Below are 20,965 nucleotides of genomic sequence, written 5' to 3'. Positions count from 1 at the left end.
TAATTGATAAAATCAATTTACTAATCTGCCTTTTTTCTTTTTTTTTTCCATCCAGTGCTGTGATTTGGGTTATCATGCCAGTCTGAATCGTGCCCTGCGGACTTACCTGTCTGCCGAATATAACTTGGAGACGTCACGCCACGAGGGTCTTGACATCATCGAAAATGCAGTGGACAGTTTAGATCCACGAAGTGACCGACAGAGGTTCATGGAGATGTACCCTACGGCCTTCTGTCCTCCAGCAAAATTTGAGTTCCAGCCTCACATGGGAGACGAAGTATGTGGTGCAGCTGGATTTTATCTAATAAGTGGTGCAAATATACTGAATACCTTTGAGCTTAATTTTGAAAAATAAAAATATCTCAGCATTAGTCAGATATTCAGTGGCTTGAGTGCAGCTTTTTATTGCGTATGGGCTGCTGGATCAGGTTTTATGGGGTACTGAAATTAACAAATCATGTGTTATTACGTCCCCTGAAGTCATGAAGCTCAACATGTGTTAGGGATTTTACTGTTTGGCTGGCACTCTGCTGATAGCGTGTCTGTTTACTAGCTGTTTTTTGCATCGGTGTCTGCATTCATTTGGGAGACGTCACTGTGGTTTGCCTTGCAATTGGAAAAAGAATTTGGATGCCTACATCCTGTTTAAATTTAGAGCTTACGTGACCTTGTTCCTCTGATAGCTTGAAATTTCAGGTACATGCTCAGTGATGCTGTGATTTGTCTATATTTCCAGGTATGTCAGATCTCAGTGCAGCCACCAGTGAATGGGGAGCTTATACTGAGGTTCCAGCAGCTGCAGTCTCGTATCGCTACTCTGAAGATTGAAAATGAAGAGGTAAAATGGGGGCAAGAAAAATGGAAATCGCAATCCAGGTGTTTGTGTTGCAGGGGGTTTAGTTGCGTCAAACATGTCTCAGTTTTGTTGTCTGCCTGAGATTTGGCAGCTTTGTTATGTGTTTATTTGTTGGATGCACGGTGCTGACAGTGAATTAAAGATGCTCAACAAAGTTAACTTCAGCCAGAAGTCATCCAAGGTGAGATGGAAAATAGTTATAGATGAGACACAAGCTTACAAACTGTGTTTTTTCTTCTTGCTCATGCCCCGAAGGTAGCCTCTGAAAGCCTCTCTGTGAAGCCTGTCGTTTTGCTCCCACCTGTGCTGCATTGACATTGTGGGTGCTTCTTTGCTTCTCAGGCTCTTTTGTTTTAATGCATCTGCAGCATGCCTGAGTAAATTTACATTTTGTTTTCTTGAAAATGGAGAAGAAAGGCTTTTTGTTGGTTCAGAGTGCAGTCACCTCCATCGGGCTGTTACTTTGTATCACGTCTGACCTGCTTCTCCTTTCTGCTTCTCTCCCTCCACATCGCTGCACTTTCTTCTTTTATCCTCTTACAAAGACACAGGAGCAGGCCTCACAACTTCATCTGCACTCATCATCATTTTAGATTCCCTTTGATCAGATGGTCAAATCTTTAGTTAAACAGACGTCTAAACTATACGTCTACAGGAATGAACTATGAGTGCAGAATAACAGTATGTGCGGCTTTTTTGAATATGCAAAATACATTCATTAACTTTATTAATTGAATTTATCAAGCTTTATGACAGAATGTGTGTATGTGTATATACACATACACCCCACGTCATTAGAAGAAAATATCAGTCAGTCAGTGGTGAAAATGATCCTCAGTCACAGCCTATTTACTGAGACTCAGATTGTGGTGTTTCATGGACTATAACCAGACGAGTCAGAGTCCTGTTGGCGTCACCACAGTTTGTCTGCAGTACGTATAGTGTTTAATCAACTGTGCATATACTTGTGACTGTGTGTATGGTTGAAAAGCCCCGGTTGCTTCATGCCCTTGTCCTCCTGCCTTGCTGAAGCGGATGTCCTGGTGGGTCAAAATTGGAGGGCGCCGCTGCCTCATGTTAGGATCACCAGATGGCCCCTCTTCCTGGGCATGACGTGCCAGATACATCCTTGGAAAATGAACTTTCTAAGCACTGTGGCGACCTAAAAGCTGGACTGTCAAACGAGGGAGAAGGAGCGTCTGTCTTTATCTGGACAGGAAAAACTACAGGGCAGTGCTTCATAGAGAAGTGCAGCTGCTTCCTCAAACCTCTTTGGCTCCCGTGAAGTTGGTGAAAGAAAACATTGCTGAATAATTTACTCTGCATTGGCGCTGGATAGAGTGCAACACAGGGAGAAGGACGCTGGATTTCACTTTTATTTAGGCGTAGGGCTTAGCATAATCCTGCTGGATTTCTTTCATCAAAAAACTCATTTCTCTAAGGACATAATTTCATTTCTCCTCATCAGTCAGTCAGTGTGATTTGTCTTTTTGCAGACTTAATAATCTGCCCATTTAGATCTCATTTGCCTCTGCATGACCCAGTGCTCACACAGACTAATTTTCCTCCTCTGATTTCTGCCGTCTTCTCCTGCAAATACACAAGCACACTTAATGGTTATTCTCAAGATGTTTCACACTAAACCCTGGCAATCTAATAGCATCATCTTTGCAGGGAGTGTTTGTTTTTCCTCCAGATAAATATCAAGGAAGCACATCAAAGCCTGTGTGTGTGCTCATAGCGGAAGATCAGCGAATTACCCACTTACTGTACTGCCGGGTCTGTTGAAAGCTGTGGACTGCAGTCTGACTTCTGATGACGGATGTAGGATTAACTAGGAGTGGTGTGCTTCCCTGCAGAATAAACCTTTATTCCACTTTTTTGCGACTGGAATTATTTTTTGCTTTTAACAGTGCTGAAGTTCAGTTTAGATAATGATGGCTACTTGCTTACTTTTGGAACGTCTATATCAAAGTATAGAGACACCGGATTTATGGTTTATAATTTACGGATTAACACGCATATCCACCGAGTCTCTCTAAGAGCTCTGCTGTAACTGAGCCCTGCACCGAACACTGGTAACTATCCGTCTGCTGAATAATGGATAAACTCAACAACTTTTTCACTAGGAGCATTTCTATCACACATGCATGGCTGTCGTCTTCATGATGACAGCTGGGCCTCTCGCCTCCATGGTGCCACTCTGAATGAGGCTGCCAGGAACACAGGGAGAGGAACTCAAACGCACTCAGTCTAACCAACAGCTACATGTTAGAAGTTACCTGTCATTGTGTAAATTTGCCTTTTTAGTCATTTGAAAGTTTCACTTTACTGAATCTAGCATTTCATGTTCCGTGTCTGCGTGTTTCCTTTCCTTCATGAAAGGTGGGATAACTACATCCATTCTGTGTGCACGAGCATGTGTGCACGAGCATGTGTGCACGAGCATGTGTGCACGAGCATGTGTGCACGAGCATGTGTGTCAGCAGTGTAATTCATCACAGCAACACATGAAAGCTGAAAAGTCTTCTTTGGTTTTCAGGGCGACTCTTTTTTTTCTTCTTCTTTGAAGGTGAAATGAGTCACGGGTCAGGCAGTTTAAAAGAAACAAGCCACAATCCACAGTTGTCTCAGTGTGTATAATTGTAACACGAGGAATTCGCCTTGTTCTTTCATTACCTCTGAGCTTGCGCTCACTAAATAACTGACAAATGGGGTCACTACCTTTTGAGGTGAGGTCATTCTGATCATTAAGGATAATCAAGAGGAATTCCAGCTGCATTACATTCAGGGTCCCATTGACCTGTGCGTTCCCCACCTTTTTAAAATCTCAGTAAGTGAACTGACATGGTGAGTGTCTCCATGAAATGCTGCAGTTTTGCTTAATTTTTCCAGGGAAGTGCTTGTTGGTGGGTTTTTGTGTTGTCGTTGTTGTTGTTTGGGGTTTTTTGTGGCTTTTCCACATCAGTGATTCATGTTCACACTTAACACACTTCAGTTTAGTCTCTTATGCCTCCCTGTCTGCCTCCTTTACTTTCTCTGTTTATATTTGCTCTGTTTGTATTGCCATTGGTCCATACTCTGCAAGTGCCTTGATCCCTTATATACATATTTACATTTGGGATGACTCTGAAGGCTTAAACGTGCCAAAGTGTGCACACACACACATCAGTTTTTCCCCCTGGATGTGTGTGTGTGCGTCTTTAACTTTTATCTACTCTCTCATTTGAATGTCACATGTTGTGCCATCTTATGTCATAATATTATGGACACAGTTATGCCCTGCAGCTCTTGCAGCAGTGGTCGAACATCTTTCACACTAAGTGGTGGGGCATGCTTGGCCAAGTCCTGGTGTTTATAAGCTCTGAGAGAAGAACTGTTGACAGGAAGACGTGGTTATGAAAATGGATCTTAAAAGCCTACAGCTCAATCTGGCATTTCCATCTGACACTGTTCACCTCTGCACCCCGTGAGTGTGAACACAATGATAAATAAGTCACTTTGAACCGTCGGGAAATTCTTTTATTTTAGGGAACATTCACCTCGTCAGAAACCACCTGAATTTTAAAGTGTGTCTTGGGATAGAGAGTGGTTTTCAGGGAGTGAAGTGAGTTTCTGTGTATAGTGAGATGGTAACATAGTGATATAGAAGAGATGACATCAGCTTTTTCTCACCTTCTCTTCTTTTCACAGATCAAAAAGACATCAGAGGCAACCCTGACCACCATCCAGGACATGGTGACCATTGAAGACTACGATGTGTCTGAGTGCTTCCACCACAGCCGGTCCACCGAATCAGTCAAGTCCACAGTGTCGGAGACGTACCTCAGCAAGCCCAGCATCGCCAAGAGGAGAGCCAACCAGCAAGAGACGGAGCAGTTCTACTTCATGGTGAGTGCAGAGATGATGTCTGCTGCAAGTTAGCGAAAGTAATGACTTTAAAATTTATTTTTAATGTAGAAAACAGAAATAAATATCAAATCCATGCTGTCTGTAATGCAGCTTTACAACAGATTCATTCCTGTGTGATCATAAACCACAGAATCTATATAATAAATCTTAGAACATGTAGTCAAAGCTTTTATCTATATATGAATATACTTGATATTTGGGTTGTAGGTGATGTTTAACTTATGCACATCATTCCTATGAAATCTTTGATCAGCTGGCAGAGGAGTAACTGCCCCAGAATATCTCCAGCTGCCAGCTGCAATCTTGTTTCAATCCAGGGATGGACATGCTCTGATAAGGGCTTCTAAAAGGGGCGCTTAGCACGTCCTTTTGCCCTTGGCTGCTTCATCACAGACTGCCGTCTTAAGAGTGGGTGCTCCTGCCGGTGCTCAGGGCTGCTGGGTAATTACTCTAAATTCTCCACAGAAATTCCGTGAGTTTTTGGAAGGCAGCAATCTCATCTCCAAACTGCAGGCCAAGCACGACTTGCTGAAGAGGGCACTTGGTGAAGGTACATTCACGACCCTGTATTTACCCTTAGACTCTTCACTGTATTGTACTTGTGCTTAATTCATACCTTAAAATGGGAAATGTTCTACCAGCCAAAATGACTTATTAACCCCAATCAATACCCAAACATCTAGTGTAACAAATAATTGTGTACTTTACTGAATTCTATTATATTTGGCAGTCCATCTTGAGCAAATTCAGTCTATTCTGTGGCAAACCCTGTTGTTTGTTTGCTTTTGTCACCAGTCAAAGCTCTTAGATTGTAATCTGGTTTAAAACCAGGCAAGTCAGAGCCGAGGGGCAATAATGAACTTGTATTATCCATCTTAGTGATTGATTTGCTTGAAACCTAATGGCCTGCCATGTATAAGAACAGGCCCCCCTTGTTCTACACTGGTAGGATCTCCTAAAGGGCTCAGCTTGTATTTGTCAGTTCATTGTTCTAACAGGCAGTCCCGGTGGTCTCCTTCAAATTCGACGCTGAATGATTAATGAAGCCTTAAGTTAAGAGGAAGAAAAAACCCTCCTGTTTCTCCCACATGCTACTTAGTCATTTTGGTGTCTGCATGAAGTACGGTTTGAGTCACCCAAAAAATTTGAGCGTCTTCCTGTTATGCGAAACCATTTGGTAGTTATTTTTGCTTCATCTTCTTTTGCTTGTTTTAAACTTAGCTCTGTGTATTGTGTGCGTGTGCATGCGCCCATAACTTTTAAAAGTGCATCTGTGTCCTCTTAGATGTTTGAACTACATTTTGATGTAACCGTCTCGGCACAGGTTATAATATTATGTGGAAAAACAGTGTGTATGGGTTTCTTTTGGATTGCTCAAAAGGCCAGTGGTTGTGAGCAGATGGCAAATGCTTTGTTAGCCATATGCACAATTCCCTGCAGGGACTGCAGTGATGAGTCTTGGCATGTCCACCCAACTAACTTCTTGTCACACCTTGTCTCTTTTCTCATATCTCAGGCCACCGAGCTGAATACATGACCACAAGGTAAAGTAGACACATCAGCACCTGTGCATATTCACTTCCCTTTCAACAGCGACTGAAACTTCAGGACAGTTTTTCTTTTCACTACTTCTGTAGTTACATAACTTAGCTAGTTATACTAGTTTTATATATTATGATATTTCTGTCAGTAAGTTCTAGGACCTCTCTTCCTTTGATGCACATGGGTGGACACCATATACAGGGAGACCAGCAGAAATCAGTGACAGCTGATGGCGTTGATGAAGTCGGACACACAACAAAATGAAAGGCTGAGATAGAGACAGGTTGCAAAGGGTTCTGCAGTAGTAGACATAGGCCGGTTAAAGCAATTTAAAGAGAGTCGCTATCGACTGACGTTGGCTGGCTGTTATCAGCAGATAATATGCTTAATTTGATGAAAGGAACCCTATTTGGTGGCTAGTAACTCAACAAGGAATAGAAGTTTAATTTGAACTTGCCTCTTCGAGGAGGAAAATTTACTCTTAAGTCCTCCAGATCTCAAGAACAGAATTATAACATACACACTAACTAAAAGGGACTGTCACCTGCAGGCTCTGTCACGAGGTGGATGCTGACACATACAAAGCTCCCAGTGGGTCTGGCATTTCTCTGGCCTGTTGTATCTGGTGGAGGATTAAAAAAAAGGCTATAAAGAAAACGTTATTTCATGGGTTTCAGCTGTGTTTGAAAAAATACCCTTATTCATCCATCCAGCCATCACCTGGAGTTGAAAGGTTTTGAAGATTAGTCATCCTCCTCTTCAGTTCAGGTTTTGAAAGGACATAAATGTGCAAAGAGGGAAACCACAAAATGCATTGTTTGCCTTTTCTGATTCATTCTTTGTGTTCTAGACATCCCAATGGGCCGTACAGAACCCTCACTGGCACCCGGCGGGCTAGACCCCGCTCTGTTTTTAATGTTAGGTTATTTAATGGCAATTTGGAGTCATTTATTAAGGTACTGATTGCCAGTCTCCCGCTTGACTGTTCACCTTCTCCTATCCGTTTTCTATTTCCCTCTGGCTTTCTGGTCATTTTGGTGGGTTCCCCCGTAAGCGTCTTAGCTTTGATCATCATTTATCAACAACAAAACATGAACATTTGTGCTAAGATGGATTCTGGAAACCTTCCTCATGAGTCAGCGAGCTCTGGCGGTCTGTTTCTCAGATGTGTGGGGTGGTGGCATTGATAGATTTGGAGGGCAGCAGGAGGAAGGGAACAGCAGTTGGAAGGATAAATGTTTGTCTCCATCAGCTCCCCTGAGTCACTGCTGACCTGGCATCACTGAGCTGCTCTGGCGGGAGATATTCTCTCCTCCGCTTCCAGAGTAAGAGCAGAGGCCAGTGAAAACAGCAGGATAGATGGCAGTCGGGGAGCGGATGCCAAACTGATAAGGTGTGCTGCCCCCCTCCTCCGGTCTCTTCACTGCCTCTCGCCGGTGGCCGTGTCGAGTCCTGCCTGATCCTGTCCAGTTCCTGCTGTTTTGTTATGGGTTTGATGCCAGCACAGAGTGGAATGTGACGCTCTCTTAGTAAAAGCTTTGGTGGGAAGCTGCTGAGGTGCTAATCTGGATCTTGCTTTTTTCCCCTTTTTCCATCTCTGATCATCTCCGACTCTTGCAACATTTCTCTTTAGCCGTGGACGACGGAACTCACACACTCGACATCAGGTAGAAACTCTGAGGCATGTTGGGGGGCTCGTGCTGCGAACCTTTTCTCATTTCCTGTATCTATTCTGTACTAACAAGTTATTTACCTGCCACTTAGACAGACTGAGTTGAAGGTTACAGCTGTAGTTTCAGTTGTCTGTGCAAATTTCTATTCCTTATAGATCAAAATCAGTCTCTCATATCCAAAGAGATCGCATTACATAATCTAGCAGCACCCCGGCTTCTGCCTCAACCCTCACTGCTGCACTCCAGCCATAGCTAGTCGATTTTAGTATGGCTGTTGCGTTTGGGCTCATTGTATACCCCTGAGGGCTGTAAACAGATCCACTGTATCATTAAAAGCATGTACCGAGTCCCCGTCCAGCAGTGATTTACAAGAGGAGCCAGCACACAGGCAGAAGGAGAGTTGAGTGCACATCCAAGTGCTCTTATCTGGCCATTTTAGGCCCGAACTTCATATGGAGTCTGTGCCCTTTTGGATAAGCTCTTGTTAATTTAAGCACAGCTCTGGATTGTTTGCATAAAAAAAGACATAAGGCATGTTTAAGCACATTTCAATAGGCCTCCGGTGTTGCTATTCCAGTTGGTTAGTGATTTTTGTATACTTAGTGATAATCCACGACATCCATGAAACTGAGCAAAGGAATAGCTGTGAGGTCAAGTCAGTCTGTCTTAATAAGATCACACTTTGTATTTAAACTTACCAGCTTCACTTTCACTGGGTGTGCATGATTATATTCTTTTAACGGCTCCTATTGGGCCGCAATCAATACATTGAACCAGTCAGCAGTCTGCATGCACCAGATATGCATTAAGAAAACACAAAAGTGAGACACGTGTTTTAATTGATCAGATTTTGGAAAAATTACCTCCTCAAAATGTGATATAATCCTGATTATTACATATTTTTTGCACAATTTTGATTTTATGTGTTAATGAAGAAAAACAAGGACATTATACACCAGTGATTTTTTTTTTTTTTGTAACAAATCACTGAAAGAAATGTAGTATCGGTTAGGCTCTTAAACATGTAACAAAATGACGAATTACTCATCTGACTTTTCTTCAAAGGACTCTGGACAAGCTATTCCTCGTGTGGTTGAGAGTTGTATTCGCTACATAAATTTGTATGGTGAGTAGCATACTGTCAGCCCTTACAGTGTTACAGTAGTTGCTGTATTTATACCTTCTTTGAGGTCTTCTTATAACCCAACCAACTTTATCTAGTGTGGGACAAAGTAACACTTTCACAGATGCAGATGTTGGAGTTTCAGTTTATTCCATGGAAATGTGCAAATTCCGCCCTGTTTATCTTTATGTGGTCTCTTCTACTGAAATTCCCATACAGTGAGAAACCTCTCACTGTATGACTGTTGAGTTTAAATATCACTGACTAAAGCAGATTTATAATTCTAAGCATTGAAAGGTGTGACTGTAGAGAACATCCTCTGCATCTTGTCTGGCAACCAACTGATGACACTCAGAGATAAATCTAAAAAAATATTGCAGGCTAGTTACAGTAACTTAATCTTGCTTAGTAAAGGGCATGTTTTTTGATTACTAGTAATGATATGAATAATGAGTAATTTTGATCTTCCTTAGGATGTGTCATTTTGGGCAATTTGTTTTCTCATCTGTATGACCACAGGTGGATTAAAGCTCATGAGTTGGTCTTCTGCTTTTCTTTGCTTCCTCATCCTTTCTTTGTTTTGTTTTTTCCCTGTACAGGCCTCCAGCACCAAGGAATATTTCGTGTACCTGGATCCCAGCTGGAAGTCAACGACATCAAGAACTCATTTGAGAGAGGTACCGGGGTTCTGTTTTCACTATAAAAGATGCTTGTCAACAGCTTGATCTCTACTATATTTGTTTCCAATTTTATTTTTAATTAGGTATATGTCTAAAATGATGCAATAAAATAAATCCAACTTGACCTGCTCGCTTCTCTTTGTTTTAGGAAATGACCCTCTGGCAGACGATGAGAATAATCATGACATCAATTCGGTGGCTGGCGTTCTCAAACTGTACTTCCGAGGTCTGGAGAACCCTCTTTTCCCCAAAGAGAGGTTCAATGAGCTGCTGTCCTGCATCAGTAAGAACATATTTTTGTGTATTATCAGTCAGTCGCTTTTTATGAGTGATTGATTGTTTGTTTTCTGTAACAAGTTTTATTTATTTACATACTTATTTTAAATACTTTGCGTTACAGTGAAGAGCATATTTGTCTAATTTAGATGGATTTAGATCCTGGTGATTTTATTGTCTTAAAGACCTAAAATAATTAGCTCTCATATCATCTTATATTATACACTGTAGCCTTGTGGGGGGGGGGTGTTATACATACAGTGGGGCAAAAAAGTATTTAGTCAGCCACTGATTGTGCAAGTTCCCCCACTTAAAATGATGACAGAGGTCAGTACTTTGCACCAGAGGTACACTTCAACTGTGAGAGACAGAATGTGGAAAAAACATCCATGAATTCACATGGTAGGATTTGTAAAGAATTTATTCGTAAATTAGGGTGGAAAATAAGTATTTGGTCACCTCAAACAAGGAAAATCTCTGGCTCTCACAGACCTGTAACGTCTTCTGTAAGAAGCTTTTCTGTCCCCCACTCGTTACCTGTATGAATGGCACCTGTTTGAACTCATCATCTGTATAAAAGACACCTGTCCACAGCCTCAAACAGTCAGACTCCAAACTCCGCCATGGCCAAGACCAAAGAGCTTTCGAAGGACACCAGGAAAAGTATTGTAGACCTGCACCAGACTGGGAAGAGTGAATCTACAATAGGCAAGCAGCTTGGTGTGAAAAAATCAACTGTGGGAGCAATCATCAGAAAATGGAAGACATACAAGACCACTGATAATCTCCCTCGATCTGGGGCTCCACGCAAGATCTCATCCCGTGGGGTCAAAATGATCATGAGAACGGTGAGCAAAGATCCCAGGACCACACGGGGGGACCTGGTGAATGACCTGCAGAGAGCTGGGACCAAAGTAACAAAGGTCCCCATCAGTAACACACTACAACGGCAGGGAATCAAATCCCGCAGTGCCAGACGTGTTGCGCTGCTGAAGCCAGTGCATGTCCAGGCCCGTCTGAAGTTTGCCACAGAGCACATGGATGATACAGCAGAGGATTGGGAGAATGTCATGTGGTCAGATGAAACCAAAGTAGAACTTTTTGGTATAAACTCAACTCGTTGTGTTTGGAGGAAGAAGAATACTGAGTTGCATCCCAAGAACACCATACCTACTGTGAAGCATGGGGGTGGAAACATCATGCTATGGGGCTGTTTTTCTGCCAAGGGGACAGGACGACTGATCCGTGTTAAGGACAGAATGAATGGGGCCATGTATCGTGAGATTTTGAGCCAAAACCTCCTTCCATCAGTGAGAACTTTGAAGATGAAACGAGGCTGGGTCTTCCAACATGACAATGATCCAAAACACACCGCCCGGGCAACAAAGGAGTGGCTCCGTAAGAAGCATTTGAAAGTCCTGGAGTGGCCTAGCCAGTCTCCAGACCTCAACCCCATAGAAAATCTGTGGCGGGAGTTGAAAGTCCGTGTTGCTCGGCGACAGCCCCAAAACATCACTGCTCTCAAGAAGATCTGCATGGAGGAATGGGCCAAAATACCAGCTACTGTGTGTGCAAACCTGGTAAAGACCTATAGTAAACGTTTGACCTCTGTTATTGCCAACAAAGGTTATGTTACAAAGTATTGAGTTGTATTTTTGTTATTGACCAAATACTTATTTTCCACCCTGATTTACGAATAAATTCTTTACAAATCCTACCATGTGGATTCATGGATTTTTTTTTCACATTCTGTCTCTCACAGTTGAAGTGTACCTCTGGTGCAAATTACTGACCTCTGTCATCATTTTAGGTGGGGGAACTTGCACAATCGGTGGCTGACTAAATACTTTTTTGCCCCACTGTATCCGATAATGAAAGTTTGAACATTTTGGGATATTCCTTGTAGTCTTGCTTGAACTCTTTGTCATTCTGAAGTCTGAACTCGGACTTGCGTTTTGTGGGTCCTGCTCTGCTGTGTTGAGCTCTGAGCAGGAGCCGATCTGTTGTGAGCGGCACAAAGCTGACCATAGAGTTTTGGTGGAGTGTTGAATGTTCGCAGCCCTGGGCTGAATCTGCAGTGGAGTCCTCACAAGAATGGTCACATTGTGAATTTGTCTGAATCGTTCCACAGTTCAGTCAGCTCTTTGAATGACACTGCATTACATCACATCAGCTCTGTTAAAGAACAATTGAATATGCACAAAGTCACATGGACATAGTGTGCGTCCCGATGCCTCGTGCGACTCTGCGGGAGTGATTGTGTGCCCCGTGTATTTGTGTGTGTTCTTTGTGTACTCGCAAGTGTGTGAAGTGTGTCCTCTTGAGTTTCTTGGGTCTACCGTCGTTTACACATTTGTGCTGGATGAGTGATGGGGATTCCCTGTTTACATTTCCCAGCTCTGCATGCCAGTGATTGCAGTGTGGGCTGAGCGCCCAGCAGGCTCCATATATAAACCTTATTCCCATATGGAGCAGCTCAGACCAGCTACGAGATCGTTTAACCGCTCTCAGTTGACTGTTTCATTTTCACCGCAGCCGTGCACTGCGGCTTGTGATATCTTTCATTTTGGAATTTGCGGTAAGAATGCTTCGCGAGGATGTGCTGCACACACGTGATGTAGAAGTCTGCGTTCGAATAGATCTTTAAATAGCAGCTTCTGAAGTGCTTGAGAGCCTCACAGAATCCAAGTTAGGTATTCATGAAAAATGAAATACATCACAAGTATCCCAGAAGCCCAAATCCCAGATGGCACACAGTGGCTGGAGGGTGACATGGCTATTTTTAGCAGCCCAGCCAGCACAGCCCCAGCTTAGCTGCTTAAAACAGCCTGTTTCAGGTGCCACACTGAGACAAACATAATAGTAACGAAGGACAGAAAGGTCGACATTCTCCGGCTGCATCTTACTAAAGCACAATATTTTTTCTCTGTGAAAATGATAATAAAGCTGCTCTTTTTTCGTGATATTTCTGAAAAGGTAAACAAAATGTGCGCGTGACAGAGCACCTATTTTCACTTCTTCTTCCTTTATGAGAGAATCGGGTGATAAACCAAAGTTGTGGTGAGGGTAATTACCAGAGTCAACATATCGCCTGTGTCCACGAGGACTTTATACAATTAAACGTCTGTGCCCGTTTAAATATTTAATGTTTCTACTAAGTATTTGGCCGAATTTATGTCTTTAGACTTGAGAGTATGTGGATAACGTCGATAGATTACACAAGTGTAAGCCCCAGACGTCTACTCCATGGACTGAACCAGAGAAAAACTTGTTATATATGCTTTTATTTTTTTGGTTTATAAATTTTTTATTGCTAACAACATACTCTTTTTGACACCCCCCCCCCCCCCCCTATTTTTTTTTTTTAAAAAAGGAATAGAAAACCTGTATGAGAGAGCGCTGTACATCCGTAAGATCCTCCTGACCATTCCCAGATCGGTCCTCATTGTGATGCGCTACCTCTTTGCCTTCCTCGACCAGTGAGTTTAACAAAAATAACATCCTAAACATCATGATTGCCCTTGCTCAATGATTTGTCTGAAATACTTTATACTAAAATATTCCAACCTTTTACTCCTTTATATTTTGTTTCTTCACCCTCCGTCCCTCCCTTCAGTCTGTCCCAGTACAGTGATGAGAACATGATGGACCCATACAACCTGGCCATATGTTTTGGCCCAACACTCATGCCCACACCAGACAGCCAGGACCAGGTCTCGTGCCAGGCCCACGTCAACGAGATCATCAAGACGATCATCATCCACCACGAGACCATCTTTCCTGATGTCAAAGAACTGGATGGGCCCATCTATGAGAAGTGCATGGCGGGCGGGGACTACTGGTAAGAAATAAGAACGTATGCCGACAGTGCTATACCTAAATCGGGTGAAGTGCCGCATTTACTGGACCCAAACATCCAGAGATGTTCACACTGGGGAGTGGATGTGAGCTATGACACATACCAGTTCAACACGTGCAGCTGAAGAACATGACGAGGTAGCTCATGTTTCAGGACTGTATTTAGATGAGACAGGCTGAAACGATCGTTTTAATTTCTACGATCATGACAGAAGAAAAAAGAGGTCACCTGGCAGGAAGGGGCTGATTAGTTGAAATGCAGAGCAAACTGCAGTCAAGCAAGACAAAAACCAGCCTCACATCTGTATATAAGGTTATCGCTTGTTTCTTCCCGACTTTATCTACCTCTGTTTCTCCTCGTCTGTGCTGCCCCCACATCACCGCAGCCTGACAGCGATTTATCTCTAGCCAGAGTAAATCACCTGTCTCAGCGTGCCTGTGTCTCCCCGAGTGAGACATAACCCCTGGGATTTTCTTTTCCATTCGTTGCCTCCTCCTCTCCCTAAAGAGGAGGTTGCTACTGACATGTTAGCTTGGACGCAGACGTTCATTTCCTGGCCGGGGTAATCTGCGGTCATGTGTGGCGTTCCTGTCAGCTCTCACTATTCATTTCCAGATGATCATTTAGAAAGACTTCCTAACCACACAATGGGAAACTCTTGATAATGGCTGCTGGTTGAACATCCTCCATGTCTTATTAATTGTAAAAAACCTTCCTGCTTTTCATCTTGTCTTGAATGGCTTTTTATCATTAAAATTTTTTGTGTGTGTTGTTGAAATGTACCTTAGTCCTTGAACCCTGTTGTGGCTGTGACCCTGGTAATTTGGATGTTGTCCCCAACAGTGAGAGCCCCTATAGCGAGCATGGAGCCCTAGAGGAGGTAGACAATGAGGGAGGAACAGAGACGCACACCAGTGAGGATGGTGAGTGACTGCACAGCAGTAAATAGTCATACAAATGTTTAAACTTGCTCTTACATACCTTTGTGTCCTTCTAGAGTCCAATCAAATTGTGTTTTTAGGAGTTGCAATCACTAAATATAGAACTAAAACTAATTATTGTAACCATTGTTCATTTAGCATATGCACGGTTAAATTTAACCCCCCCCAGTCTTTGGTGTGTGGGGGGTTAAACTTGTGTCTCTGCAGCTCCGGGTGGCTAATCCTGCCTTTCAGCCCGATAAATGCATTAACCTTGAAGAGCCAGGGAACCGGGCTCAGAATGACAGACAGCCATTCATATTCTAATGGTTCTGCTTTCCTTGGGGCTTTGGACGGCACCCCCTCATTTTACAAATTCCTTGGTGGTCTGCACCTTTTGGGCCTCCTGGGAATGGAAACTTGTTTCTTAAAGGTCCCAACCTTGGATTACATTTTTAACTCCCTTTGTGAAAAATCAGCGCACAAGTAATTTATGGCAGATTTATGAAGCATGTTTCAAAAGTGTCACATTTTATCTGTGGTTCAAAAATAATAAAGTCTACATTTAACTACATTTCCATATGTCCCAGAGAAATATATATAGAAATGAAGAAACGAAGAAAAAACACCGGGCTGTTGTTGACACTGGAGGATATTAAGTACTTCAGCCAGACGCTGTTGTGTGATCAGACATGTGGTCCTTTGTTTCCATGAAATGGATACCAGTTCATCATGTCCAAATCAAATATTTAGTGAGTTAGTTGAGACCAAAAGATTAGACGTGGTATGACTTTGCTGTTTAACTTACAGTAAAAAGCAGAAAAGGACAATAAAACTTTCAGCTCATTAAAAAGTGAGAGATAACTTTGACAGAAAACTGACCAGATGTAGACAGAACGGTGCAAGAAATACTTGAACTACTGTTGAACCTAATTTTATTGTCTTACCTTAGTAACACACTTTCCTAAACCTTTTCTGTTGAAAGCAGTCACCCAAATCCTTCCACGTTATCACCAAGCTACATGTTGACATCAGCCTCCACAGAGAGACTTTGAAAACCACAGTTGATCTCTTCTCCTGACATTAGCTTTTAATCACGGTTTCCAAATAAAGACCCTCATCTTACTGTTAAGTATAACCAAAGGAAATATCTGATTAGACGAGGAAACTTATTCCTACTGTAAAACACAGATGGCAGCTATCAACTTTGAGTAATTACGAGAAGATTGTGTTTTCCAGAAAGCCCTTGCTGCCATGGTTTTGTTCCAAAAGCTTCTCTAAGCAGGCTGGGAGGATGTCCTCACTGACTGAGTTCCTCCCTGTAGAGTCTTGAACTGTGGTCAAGTTATTGTCATCAGTTATTTTTAAATCCCTGTGACCTCAGTTGGATTTCAGACACAAAAACAGGGCTTGTTTCCTGTTTAGTTACTCTCGCTTGTTTTCTCCAGACTTACATAGTTATCATTTTTCTCTCCTTTCTTATCAAGGCTTCAAACGTGTTAACTTGTGTTGGCCTTTAAAGGAAGTGAATGTCACCTCGTGTGCAAACACCGGTGGAGAAATATCCTTGACTCGTTGGAGCAGATGCGTTTCAAGCTGATTACATACAGAGTCTTAATGCAATATGCTGTCCTGATAACATTTGTGAAAAAAATGAAGTGTGTGGATAACTGACGATCAAGATCTTTTGTCATATTGTAGTTGTGACCATTCAGAAAATATAGCCACAGTTTATGTATTTTGTGTATTTTTCAGAGGCAAACAGTCTTCTGAAAGACATAATGTCAGTCTTCACCAGGATTCCCCAGATGGGTATTTCATGAAAAGCTCCCCAAGATGTACCAGAACAGTTAGGTTCACCGACTCCTATGCTTACCTTTATTTTGAAATATACGATAGCAGCTTCTTGGTTTGGTCCAAAAGAGGGTGCGGTTGTCCACCTGTTCACCACTTTGGCCCTCACTGAAGTATCTCTTTTGCTTTGAGGTTTTGCACAGAGGTTGAATCCTATATTAGTCATCCCATTTCTTTCATGTCAACAAAAGGTCCAGATTTTTACTTATCCTGTTAAATTTGATGCACACATTCTTATTCCTTTTAATAAGACACTGGGTAGTCACTTTTATTTTAGCAGCATTGTGAGTTTTTATGCTCCCGATACATTTTGTTCATGATTAAAAAGCAGGCAGTACTGTGCAAAAGTCATGAGACACTCTTCATTTCATTCACGTTTTCCTGGAAAAATGACAAATAAATGCAACAGTTTATCGAAACGTCTTCAAACATGAATGGAAATATTGTATAAAATGAGTTATAACGAGCTTGAAGCTCAGTGTTTGGTATGAGGACTTTTATTCTTCAACAGAGCCTAAACTATTTTAGGCAAGCTTTCTTTTTTATTTAGTAGTCTTCAGGAATACTGCCTCTGATCCCACATTGCTTCATTATAGTTGAGACCTGGCCTCAGCTGAGGCCTTCAATGCCCGATGTTTCACTGTGTTTTTCTATCCAGGTATGCTTTTACTACATTGGCAGTGTGTTTGGTATCATTGCCATGCTGAGAAATGAAGTTTCTGCCAATTGAAAGCTTTCCACACAGTATTACACAGTGGAGCAAAATCGAATGGTTCTTTTCTGCGTTCATAATACCATGATTCCAGCCTCAAACCATGACAGAGCCATTTTTGTGATGGCTGGCTCACTGTTGTACCTCATTCCTGACCTCCTCTGGACATACTCGCTAGGGCTGTTCGATATAACGATATATATCGGATGACGATATAAAAACATCTATCGTTTCATTTTACGCTATCGTTTGTTTCGTGGTGTCGCAAAATAAACTCTTTACGGCAATATTTTTCATGGTTTTGATGGTCACTGTAGTGGCTATATTCATTTCTTAAAGTTCTCTCTTTCGCTTATATTTAATATAACCACACTACAGACAGACAAGGGCTTGTTTTTATGCGTTGTCGTTAGCAACAACGACTGTAAAACCATCGCGTGTCTGCTTGTTTATTTTCCACATAAACCTTTCACAATAAAGCTCAAGATCCTGTTGAGACTTTTCAAAATAAACTGAATCACGTGAAAGAGCAGATTATTTACGGATGAGAATTAAAAAAGAGCCGTCAAGTGTTAGAAAATAAACCTTAGACTCAAACGTTAGAACAGGCTTTTCCCCGCAGCACGCCGTGTAATAAATACTCACAAAGAAAACGGCAGATGTTACAACTTATGTCTAAAAATGTATCGTTTCATACATCGGTTAAAACACTCGACTCCAGCTGGAAACACTTCACGCAAGTCGAGCTGCCCAAGATTCACAGAATTTACAGAAAATGTTACATTTTTGTGATTTATATCATTATCGGACGATAGATGTCTTAATTTTGGTCATATCGCACAGCCCTAATACAATCATTGGAACCAAACATCAAGGCTAGTTCTTGTCTAATTTGGCCTACCTCACCCTTTTCTCTCAGTTTTCCCTCCTTAAGATCGGCTTCTTTACAGCCATCCTTCCACTAACATCTTTTCTGATGAATTTTCAGAGAACAGTAGGAGGATTAACTGAAGGTCCAGTTCAGTTTCTTTAGGATGTGACTTTCAGATACTGTTCATCTACTGTAGCTGGTTTATTTGTAGGCCTGCCACTTCTGGTTTTAATCCACCAGTTTCCACCATGCTGAGATAATGCCAAGTTTCAGCTAACGGCTTCTTGGAACTCGCCTTGTTGATGCAAAAATAGTATTCTGGGCCAGGGAGCGAATTGTGTTTTACTAGTAACTAGTAAAATTGGTTCTTTCCCAAGTTATCTGTTATGTGTAGACACAACACTGGTTCATCCCTGGAGAAACACTCAAGACCACTTTAAAAAGTGACAATAATGTGTTGCTCTCTGGAAGCAAAATATAAAGAAACAAGAGTTGAAGCCTTTTGTGCTGTATGTGTAAAAATAATCACATTTCCTTTGATCTCTGCAACAGTTTGTGCTTTTTATTAACCTGCTAAGCAAAGACAGCTTTGAAATCAATCTTAAATTAAAGTTTTTCCCCTATAGGACACAGTTATTTGAAGCAGCAATAATGTTAACATATGGGAGGCACAAACTGGGCGTTGTGACATTTGACACTGTCCGACACGCGTGACATTTGAGATGATGGTTGTCACGCGAGGAGCTTAACTGGTTTTAGAGTGGCAACATTAATGTTGTGTCTGCTGGTAAATTTCCCACAAGGTCAGAAATGAACTAAATGACTCATTGATTATGGCAGTTACAGGAATATACCAGGATGCCCTCGATGTCACGTGAACCTGCTCGCTGTATTGTAGATGTTAAAGGGGAATGTATTGTTATACTTTGCAGAGCGTAGTCAGTTTTCCTATTAGGAGCCATGTTTCTTTTCTTTTTTTCCCATGTTTGCCGCAGTGTCTGCTGTTTGTTTTGTAACAGCAAGAGCGTGCGATTATTAACATCATGATGATGTGCAGTGGGGGAAAAGAAGCCTCTTTTAGTGCCATTGATCCTAAAAACATATCAAACCAGGCTTCTGCTGCCCCATTTCTCTGTGGGAACACTGGTGTAAGCAACATCCACACCAACCGCGCTCCACTGGCGTGTGCAAGACATCTGACAGTTTCTATCTCTTGGACCACATGCCTCCAACTCTCATGGTTCAGCATTTCTTTAGCTCCAGTCTCAGTGTGGGAGGGTGCGTACATGTACGTGTGCAACCGAGTTCAGTTGGTTCTGAAAGATTTTCAGTTATAATTGCACGACATGACAAAGGGAATCCTGCCTGCTGCTTCCAGCTTCAGTCACGTCCCTGCAGCGCTCACACGCGTGTGCCTTGGGTACACATTGACAGATCGCAGGATCAGCTTATTGACGTGACTGAAAGGGATGAAGAAAGTAGAGGAAGGAAGAGAATTCCCCTGCACCGACGACTGTGCCGTCTGCTTTATTAACAGCCTCGTCCACTGTAGTGCAGTCCGATTAATTCAAACTGTAAATTCCTGCTTGTCACATTTCATTGGAGCCACGGCAAAAACTGACAACCCAGTGAAGCAAAGACAGTAGCAAGTTAAAGGTGGGATGAAACTGAACGAGAATACATGAGATAAAATAGGACACTGGAAGAAATGCAGAGCCCACAAGTCTTTCCACAATCAAGCCTATATTTTCTTTAGCACACGGGATTCTCATCTTGAAATTAATCTCCCACTCCTGAGAAAGATGCAGTATATCACGATGAGTTGTCACAGCTGAGACAGGTTTCAGACATTTACTCTGTTGCCTTCCTACCAGCGTATATATAGAGCCTGTGTTACGTCTGTCCAGGGACCCCCTGTCTGACTTGAAGCGAGAAAGTGAGCTGGCAGGAAAGCAGAGGTAGGAGCGAGGGAGGAATAAAGAAGCTATTTTTAGCCTCGTGTTGCTGTAGTGCATACATATTGGCTTGGAGACTGTGCCTTTTTTGAAAAGTAAAGTCAACTCTAGATGTTGTTCTCTTCAGATTGTATTCGGGGAACACAAGTAGTTAAATGTGTACAAGTAAATTAAAATAAACTGTAATAATAATTGTTCAGTCGACCACTGGCTGGTGTTTTACGCAGTAACTTTTCACGGTATGTTTCACATTCTGTTGTCAGTGATCCAGAGCTCTATTTGTACAATTATTGAGCAGTAATCACCCCAGTCTGATGATCCATGCCGTGACTCACATGCCCCTGAGTCGCATAGATCTCCTCTCAAAAGCTTCTATACATGTCCTGCTAAAGCTCCTCAGGGCCCATAGTGGCTCTGGCCTGCTGTTGTAAAGCTGGGTTACTATTGACTGGAACTGAGGGCGGGGGAATCAGCTGGCTTAGCTTACTTGCACTCCATGTGCACTTGCATCAACTGCATATTCACGTGTACAAACATGTCGGTGTTAGACTCCCTTGAATTGTAGCCAGCCTGTATTTGTAAGTGCATTTGTTTCCAAAATTAGATTTTTATTTCCCAAGTCTACAGCACTTTAATCAGTTGTTAGAAATGTCTGCACATGAAATAACAACCATCTGTACTTGATGACTTTGCCATATCTGACATGTACTTAACCTGACTAATCCTTTCTCT

At 42.2% G+C, this 20,965-nt stretch overlaps 1 protein-coding gene across 5 annotated transcripts in view; it reads left to right on the top strand.

The window, feature by feature from the left end:
* srgap1a (SLIT-ROBO Rho GTPase activating protein 1a) overlaps positions 1-20,965 on the top strand; it is an 80,582-nt gene that overhangs the window by 49,971 nt on the left and 9,646 nt on the right. For 3 of the 5 annotated variants that reach the window (XM_085411693.1, XM_085411692.1, XM_085411696.1), the window contains exons 7-18: positions 56-277; positions 737-838; positions 4,550-4,747; positions 5,234-5,318; positions 6,285-6,312; positions 7,161-7,266; positions 9,049-9,109; positions 9,706-9,783; positions 9,935-10,069; positions 13,436-13,541; positions 13,679-13,903; positions 14,765-14,844. In XM_085411693.1, coding sequence (XP_085267819.1) covers positions 56-277; positions 737-838; positions 4,550-4,747; positions 5,234-5,318; positions 6,285-6,312; positions 7,161-7,266; positions 9,049-9,109; positions 9,706-9,783; positions 9,935-10,069; positions 13,436-13,541; positions 13,679-13,903; positions 14,765-14,844 — 1,426 coding nt within the window. Of the gene's footprint in view, positions 1-55; positions 278-736; positions 839-4,549; positions 4,748-5,233; positions 5,319-6,284; positions 6,313-7,160; positions 7,267-7,943; positions 7,978-9,048; positions 9,110-9,705; positions 9,784-9,934; positions 10,070-13,435; positions 13,542-13,678; positions 13,904-14,764; positions 14,845-20,965 lie in introns of all 5 variants that reach the window. The other 2 variants (XM_085411695.1, XM_085411694.1) reach the window with 1 other exon arrangement.

Source organism: Rhamphochromis longiceps, linkage group LG7 (assembly GCF_057381845.1).
Source record: "Rhamphochromis longiceps isolate RC_006_pf linkage group LG7, R_longiceps_female_GT1.1, whole genome shotgun sequence".
Lineage (NCBI taxonomy): Eukaryota > Metazoa > Chordata > Actinopteri > Cichliformes > Cichlidae > Rhamphochromis > Rhamphochromis longiceps.
The sequence above is the reverse complement of the archived record's forward strand: the minus strand, read 5'-3'. Positions and strand labels throughout refer to the sequence as shown.